Genomic DNA, 8877 nt, shown 5'->3' on the forward strand with positions numbered 1-8877 from the left:
ACGGGCCCGCCTGCCGTCCACTGTCGCCCCCCGTTGACAGGGACGCTCTGGGGGCCGCCGTGTGGCGGGTAGCGAGGCGCAGGCGCCGGCCGGGCAGAAGGGGACCCCCGGGGGGACCCCGGCGGCCGCGCACCCGGGTGCTCCCTGCGCCGCTTCCTTCGCCCCGGGGGACCGGGCCCTCGGGGCAACGCGCCGCCCCTTCCCGGACCCCAGCGCCCGAGGGCATCGCCGAGCAGGGCGCGCGGGGCGCGGACCTGGGGCGCCTGCACCCGGACTAGGTCCCCGTTGCAGATGGCTCTGAGCACCCCGGGGTCCGCGGGCTCCTGCCGCACCCGGAAGGCTGGTGGGCCCGAGGTCACGGTCGCCGCCAGGTGCGCCGTCTCGGGCATCTCTCTCCCTTGCTGGGGCCGCGGTGGCCCCAGTAGAGCCCAGAACCCTCGGCAGGGGTGGCCGTTCCTTCCCTTCACCCCGACGTTACTTTTGAGACACTTTAAAGCCTCCCGTAATCTCACCTTTCGCTTTTCCTCCTTCCTGGCTGTCCGCGCTGTCTCGACCTGCTGTGTCTCCATTGTGGAGTGGTGTGTGGGTGTGTGTGTCCCTCTGTCTATCTGTGCACGTAAGCGTCCCGAGTTAGGTGGACTGAGCCACCCTCCGCGCCCTTACCCAATCCAGCTCCTCTGACCGCCCTCCGAATCCAAGAATGCACGGAGCCTCAGCCCGTCCCGGAGCTGACTGCACACGTTCTTGTAGGATGCCTGGTGGATTTTGTACTCGTCAGGGTTACTGTCCTGTGCTCCTTCGGTGCTTTGCCTGGGGCGGAGGGCAAAAACAGTGGCCTGTGTTGTGACTTTCTCTCCCCCACCGGGAAACAAATAAAGAAGTTGTAGAAGCGTATTTGTTTTCAACAACAACAAAAAATACAACCTGGTGAAGGAAAGCCCACGGGGTGGTTCTTTACAGGGCGATAGCTGTCCTCAGTCTTCCCCTTTTGCATGGGGTTATGTGCATGCCCTTCACCGGGTGCCACTGGCTTAGGAGTTGTGTGCGTTGTGTGTTCCCAGCCTGTACGCTTTGTACAGAGCGTAGCAAACAGAGCCAAGAAGAGTGAAGCTGTCATCCTTTTCTTTTATTAGCTGGAAAGAAAACAAACCAGTCAGCCTCTGCTGCCTTGCAGCTCATGGCGCCCCTGTGTGTTACAGCGTAGGAGCGCTCTGTTGGCTAATTATGGAAGCAGGTCACCAGGCCTTTCTTCCGCAGACTGCCTTTAGGTTAGCAGGTTCTCTCAAACTGCTTGCTTCACCCAGGCTCCTACGTATTAGCCATTACAGCCAACCACACCTATTGCCAGAGAGGCGATTCTGAGCTACAGAAACCTGTCAAGTTGCAGACTTGGGGGGGCTTTGTTTTACACGTGCTGACTGTGGTCTATGTCTTTATTTCCAGATGATGTGCGAGGTGATGCCCACCATCAGTGAAGCCGAAGGCCCCCCAGGAGGAGGCGGGGGCCCCGGGTCCGGCTCCCCGTCCCAGCCGGACACGGATTCCCATTTTGAACAGTTGATGGTCTCCATGCTGGAAGAGAGGGACCGCCTTCTCGACACTCTGAGAGAAACTCAGGAGACGCTGGCGCTCACCCAGGGCAAGTTACACGAGGTTGGGCACGAGCGGGACTCCTTGCAGAGACAGCTCAACACTGCGCTTCCCCAGGTATGGCTGCTGCCCAGCTCCCACCCACTGGTTCATCGGGTGTCTGTCCCTTCTGTCACTACTGACATGAGTGTTGTGTGCAGCTGGTCACGTGATGGTTTCTGGTGATGGTAAGGCAGGCTTAGGTGAGGTTCCTGAGGACTCAGCTGCTTAGGGAGAACAAACTCTTTGATCCTCCAGAGTCGTGAAAATCCCTCCTAACTCGTTTCTCTCCTGGGCCTCAGAGGGGACTGCGAGGTGTGAGAAAGTATTTCTGCGGGTCTGAGAAGGCTGGGAAGCAGTCAGGCTCTGTGGGCCTGCTGCCCCACTGTCTTAGGCTGCTTCTCCAGGCATTCTGTCTGGTGCGTTTCTAGTTTCCTCATGAAAATTATCAGGCAAATTGGATTGTTTGTACAGAATGGGAGTTTTTTACAGCCCACCTTTACCAGAATACCTGTTTTCTACATCAGGGTTGTTTCAGAGTCGGAGGACTGGAGATGGACCCCTTAGGAACTTTCCGATGAGAATCGTCAGGTTTGCAATTATGTTGAAGTAATTACTCTGAGGGTGTTACGTTTGGACCAGTGTTTCAAAGCCTTTTATAGAGCAGGTGACTGAGGGTTTAATGGGAGGTGAGGGGGACAGTGGGCCAGTAGACAAGTGTACAGTGAGCGATACAGGGTGCGCTGGGCGATGTGTCGGTGGCATAGGTGTTGGTGATGTCCAGGTGCCGTTTCCCCCATTCAGAGTGTGCACCTTTCTGGGGCTTTTAGGGAGACCTGAGTAAGCTCACTTACGCCCCTGACAGATCTGTGGTGGCGAGTTGCTAAATTCAGTATTACCAGCCTTAATGCGTTTCTTGGCTTCAGTTGATTTTCTTGAAAGATTGGCAAGCCCAACATATGGATTTCCTTTTTAGCAATATTGATATGATAATGAGCACTGTGTTGTGTCTTCTGGTTGGGTTTATTACAGTCTTTTCAATGGCCAGGTTTGCTTAGGTCAGATTGCATTCCCACAAACTGAAAAGGATTGGCCACATTACTATGTTTTGCTGCAGTTTTATTGTATTTGCAAATCTTTATGAGAAAACCCACTGCCTTTGAGTCGATTCTCACTCACAGTGACTCCCATTGGGTTTCCAAGGCTGTAAATCTTTATGGAGGCAGATTGCCTCATCTTCCTCCTGTGGAGCAGCTGGTGGGTTTAAATCTATGACCTTCTGGTTGGTAGCTGAATGTTACCCACTACACTACGAGAACTCCTCCGCAAATCTTTATAGTAGTTTGTTTTTTGGTTTTGGTCACAGTATTTGTTGTCATGTAACTTGAGCTGGGTCTAGTGAGGTGTGTATGAAGTAGTTACATATTAGGTAAAGCTGTGTTTCGCAAGGATGGGCACCAAGGAGATGTGCTTGAGCAGCATGCTCTGGTGCAGAGGCAGTGGTGCCCCGGCCAGCGAGGCTGTGGCTCGGTGATTTGTTTCTCAGCGTAGTGGCCTGGAGATGCCAGGTGCAGTGGATACTGTCGCAGTGTCAGCAGTTCACATCACCACCTGAGCACCTGACACCAGTATTTCAGCAACTCAGTGGCCACTAAGTCAACTTCCCTGAGCTCATTCCCTTTCCTGGAATTTGCCACCTCTTTGCTGGCAAACAAGAAGCTCTGGTGGTGTAGTGGTTAAGGCATTTGGCTGCTAATCAGAAGGCCATTGGTTAGAACCAACCAGCTGCTCCATGGAAGGAAGATGAGGCAGTCTGTTTCCATAAAGATTACAACCTTGGAAACCCAATGGGAGTCTCTGAGTTGGACTTGACTTTATAGCAATGAGTCTGGTTTTTTTGGTTTTGGTGGCTACCATGTGACCAGATAGACCGATGACTAAAGAAAATTGACTTGTACTCCTGGTGCATTATATGGGCAAGTTCTAGTACATATTTTAAAAATTGAAGTAGAAATACAAAGTGCATCAGGAGAACACACACATCACAAGTGTCAGCTTGGTGATTTTTCTCAAAGTTGACACATTCACATAGCACCCCCCAGACTGGGAAATGGCACATTCCCACCTTCCCAGGACCGCCCCCCCCAGCGGTTGTCCCGAGGGTGGCCCTAGCTGTGGCTGTTACCATTGATGACTTCTTCATGTAAATGGAGTCAAGCAGCATATGTTTTTTTTACTTGTTCTTTCATTCATTCTGTTTGTGAGACTCATGTCTCCTGTGGCCTTGTTGGGTCTCGTCTGCTGTCTGGTATGTAGCCCAGTGTCTGAATACACCCTAATTCATCCTTCCAGCTGTTCACAGACATTATTAGGCTGGTCTCCAGTTTTTATAAATGCTGCTCTGAACATTCTTATTAGTCTTTTGTTGTAAATGTGAACAGATTTCAGTGGAATGGTGTTGTAGAGGGTAGGGTAAGTGTTTGTCCAACCTTGGTAGAGCTGCCAGGAGTGATGGTGCTACCTGTTTACCCCGTCCCGGGTGGTCTGTGAGTATCAGTTGCTCGTGGGCACACGCTGGGTTACTTTTAATCCTGGCGGTTTTTGGCTGCAATGAGCAGCAGTAGTGGCGTGTGTACAGTGGCAGTAGTGTCAGACCTCTAATTTCAGAAGAGTAGCATTAGCAGCAGCAGCCCAAGGCTGATTCCTGTGAGGCAGAGGTCAGGCATGCCTTCTCTCTGCGACCTTTCTACCAGTTCTGACACCAGCCGTCCCTCTCACTCTCTACTTCTCTGCTGGATTTGGTAATTCTTGCAGTGACCACACAGAACTCATAGGCCATACTCACAGTTATGGGATTTTTTAGGGAAGTAACAGGTTACATTCAGGAGCAACCTGGAAATACTGAAACAACCGAGGAAACGGTTCGTCCTCAGGATAGCTGCTTTTCAGCTGTGGCGGCAGGCAGGCCTCTGGCACCGGGCTTTTCTCAGGCCTGGCCTCTGTCAGATTTGGTCAAGTGTTGCTCTCTTTAGCTCACTGCTAGGTGCCTGGAGGTACCTCACTCTGCCAGAAGTCTCCTGCTTGAAGGCACTCACTTCTCCGTAGATCTGTGAACCCGCTGCAGGTGTCTCCTGGTCTGTGCTGCTCGCTGCCGCCTGCCGCCACTGCTGCCTGCAGTGTTACGGCTGTGTCCAGCGTTAAAGCACTCTGTCTCCGGGGTTTAGGAGCTTCCTGCTGCAGGGACACTGGGTCCAAAGGACACACTCTACTCCTAACTTTTCTTTTTGATGGTGATAACGTCCCTCTCAGCTGATGTGATTGGCTCTTGTTAAGCGGAGCCAGATGACAGAACTGACTAGTCCCCACAGTAGACCACAGGCGCTCATTTGCATTGCTTCATGCAAGGCCATATGCAAAGAGAGACGCTTTGCCCTACAGTAGTGCGATACGGTTTCAATTTGCTGCTCCCTGATACCCAAGGAAAGGAGCTCTGGTGGTGTAGTGCCTAAGGCATTTGACCACTAACCAGAAGGTTGGCAGTTCAAACCCACCAGCCACTGTGAGGAAGATGGGGCAGTCTCCTGTAAACATTAACAGCTTTGGAAACCCAATAGGGATCACTGAGTCAGAATCCACTCGATGGGTGTAAGTTTGGTTTTTTGGTTTTTCTACCCAGTGAACTTGCCAAGCCTCCTCTTTGTGTGTGTGTGTGTGTGTGTGTGAGTGAGTGAGTGTGAGTGTGAGTGTGTTACCCTCTTGAATGTCTCCTGTGAAATGGCTGTCCAGATAGGTATTCTGTTCCTTTTCTGATTGGGTTATCTGTTTTGTTTCTTATTGATTTGAAAGAGGTCTTTGTATACTATAAATATAGTATCCATACTGTAAATACATACAATATACTGTAAATGTACACACACACTGTAGAGACACACTGTAGAGACACACATGCATTGAGTAAATGCATGCACATACACTGTAAAGAGATGTATGTGTGGCAGTATTTTCTTACTCTGTGTTTGCCTTTTCACTCAGTAGTTTTTTTTTTTTAATCTTTATTTTTTAATTGTGATTTGGGTGAAAGTTTACAGAGCAAATTTGTTTTCCATACAGTAGTTCATACACATTTTGTTTTGGGGCATTGATTGCAATCCCCATAATGTATCAGCTCTCTTTTCGGCTGTTGTTACCTTTTCCCTGTGTTCTTTGCTGTGCATTCCTGCCCTCTGAGCTATCTCCCTGTGCAAATGCTGCCCTTCTCATTTCCCATGGTTGGTTGCTCTAAGGAGTGCACCCCTCTGGTATAATTGTTCACCATGTACGCCTGACTCTTATTTGGCTGGAAGCCATGGAAGTGAGTTCAATTCCAGGCCTGAAGGGTGACCAGGAGCCATAGTCTTAGGAGTTTCACCAGTCTCTATCAGACCAGTAAGCCTGGTCTTTTTAATTTTTTTAAAGATTTTAATGATTTTGAGTTTTGTTTCATATTTTCCTCCCACTCTATCCAGGATCTCCAATTTTCATCCCTTTCCCAGTGATTAGCACAGGTAACCAGGTACCATCTAGTCTTCTGGTCTCAGGGTCACATAGGCTGAGGTTCGCATGGTCCACTAGTTCCTGGGAATAATTGTTTCCATGTGTCTTTGATTTTCTTTATTCTTCTTTGCTCAAGATGAGGAGAGACCAGTTGTTGCATCTTAGATAGGCACTCACAAGCTTGTAAGACTCTGGTTGCTACTAACAAAGTAGGATGTAGAACAGTATTTTTGTGTAGTATGTTATGCCAGTTGAGCCTGATGTCCCTTGTGACCATGGTACCGAACTTGAGGGCCCAGCGACTCACTCCCTCAAGGTGGTCGGCTGTGGCTAAGAAGTTAACTGTAATTTTGCACCGTTTAGCTCTATTATATATATATGGACATTTTTATTGTACTTAAGGAGCTCTGGTGGTGCTGTGCCTGAGACATTTGACTGCTAGCCAGAAGGTTGGTGGTTCAAACCTACCAGGCACTCCATGGAAGGAAGAGGCAATCTACTTCTATAAAGATTTACCACCTTGGAAACCCAACGTGGGTTGCTGTGAGTCAGAATTCACTTGATGGCAGTGGTGGTTTTTTTTTAGTAGTGCTGACAAATATATATGTAGAAACATCATTTGCCAGATTTATGTATGGTCATGGGTATATTCCCTTTTGCCTACCCATACCTGATCATTCAGCCTGTCTATCTATGTATCTACCCACAGATTAATGTTTGTTATTACTGATAACGCAGTATTATGCATGTAAAAGTATTCATTTTTGCTGTGTGTACCTCTTGTGTACCTCTGTGTATCTTCCTTTTCCTTAGTGTTACACTGTGTTACTTACTCACGTTTGGTACATTGCCATTCCTTTCAACCAAATCAATATTTGTCTCTTATCTATGTAGCAGTGCTCCCCCCCCATCCCTGGTAACCAACAAAGAAAGTTTCCTTCCATACTTAACCTGTCCTTGACTTTTACAATAGTAGACTCATACGGTATTTGCCCTTCTGTGATTGACTTATTTCACTCAGCATAATGCCCTCCAAATTTATCCACGTTATGAGGTGTTTTATGAATTCTTCATTATTCTTTAGTGTTGTGTAGTATTCCATTGTGTGTATGTACTACAGTTTGTTTATCCAGTCCTTCGTTGATAGGCACTTAGGTTGTTTCCATCTCTTTGCTATTGTGAACAGTGCTGCTATGAACATGGGTGTGTATGTCTCTGTTTGTGTCCTGGCTGTCACTTCTTTAGGATATATACCTAGTAATGGGATTGCTGCATTAAATGGTATTTCTATTTTGTTAATAGTTAATAACTAACTATTTTGTTAATTGTTAATAACTACTTTGTCAAGTAGTTTCTTTTTGTTTTTGAAATTTTTTTTATGAGTGTGTAACTTATTGACAGCAATTACAATAATTGGCTGGGTAGCTCTACTCTTCATCAGTCTGTTAGTCCTCCTTTCCTCCTCTCTCCTAACCCTGGTAACCACTGCTGTACCTGACCTCTGTATGTTTGCCTGTTCTTATTTTTTAATACAGATGAGGTCATTCAGTGTTTGTCCTTTTGTGATTGACTTCCTTTGCTCAGCATGATGTCTTCCACGTCCCTGCACACTGTAGCATGGATCAAGACTTCACTGCTCCTACTGGCTGAGTACTACTCCGTTATATGCATACACCACCTTTGTTCAGCCATTCTTCTGTTGATGGGCGTTTAGGTTGTTTCTACCTTTTGGCTACTGTGAATAATAGTGAATATTGGGGTACAGGTCTCTGTTTCAGGCTCTGCTTTCTACCTAGGAGTGAAATTTCTGGGTCATATGGTAGTTGTATTTTTAGTGTTTTGAGGAACTGCTCCACTGTTTTCCACAAGGGCTGCACCATTTTGCATTCCCACCAGCAGGTCCTTGCCGGCACTTGTTACTTTCTGTTTTATTTCTTTTTGAATCTTAGCCGCCCTAGTGGGTGTGCACTGTTACCTCCTGTGGTTTTGATTTGCATCTCTGATGGCTGTTGGTGGGGAGCATCTTTTCATGTGTTTGGTGACCATTTGAATGTCTTCTTTAATGAAATGTCTTCAAATCCTTTGCCCATTTTATGACTCGATTATGGGTCTTTTTGTTGTTAAGTTGTTGAAGATTTATATGTATTTTGGTTATTAGATTCTTGTCAGTACATGGTTTCCAAAGATATTTGCAAAATCCAATTGTCCTAGCACCGTTTATTGCAGGGAGTCTCCTTTCTCCATCAGGTAGACATCTGTTGATTATAGATGTATGGGTTTATTTCTGGACTGTCAATTCTATTCCATAGGTCTGTGTGTCTCCTGTTATATAGTACCAGGCTGTGTTGATTACCATGGCTGCCTTTTGCTTTTGTTTTATTAATTATTTACCGTCAAATTGGTTCCTACTCGTAGCGACCCTATGCACAGCAGGGTGAAATGCTACCTGTCCTGTGCTGTCCTCAAAATTGTCTCTATTGTTTAAGCCCATTGCTGTAGCCACTGTGTCAGTCCATCTCTTTGAGGCTCTTTCTCTTTTCACTGACCCTCTACTTGACCAAGCATGATGTCTTTCTCCAGGTTCTGGTCCCTCCTGATAGCATGTCCAAAGCCGCTGCTGTTGTTTTTAGGTGCTGTCGCGTTGGCTCTGATTCATAGTGACCCTGTCTACGACAGAATGAAACACTGCCTGGTCCTGGGCCAGCCCCATAATTA

General features: G+C 47.6%; 1 protein-coding gene across 1 annotated transcript in view; it reads left to right on the forward strand.

Moving 5' to 3' along the window:
• Positions 1-1443: 1443 nt before the first annotated feature.
• Positions 1444-8877, forward strand: part of PPFIA1 (PTPRF interacting protein alpha 1) — a 140421-nt gene continuing 132987 nt past the window's right edge. Inside the window, exon 1 of the mRNA XM_042782115.1 lies at positions 1444-1707. Coding sequence (XP_042638049.1) covers positions 1444-1707 — 264 coding nt within the window. The remainder of the gene's footprint in view (positions 1708-8877) is intronic.

Source organism: Orycteropus afer, unplaced genomic scaffold (genome assembly GCF_000298275.1).
Source record: "Orycteropus afer afer isolate SDZICR_OR568_19922 unplaced genomic scaffold, OryAfe1.0 scaffold00244, whole genome shotgun sequence".
NCBI lineage: Eukaryota > Metazoa > Chordata > Mammalia > Tubulidentata > Orycteropodidae > Orycteropus > Orycteropus afer.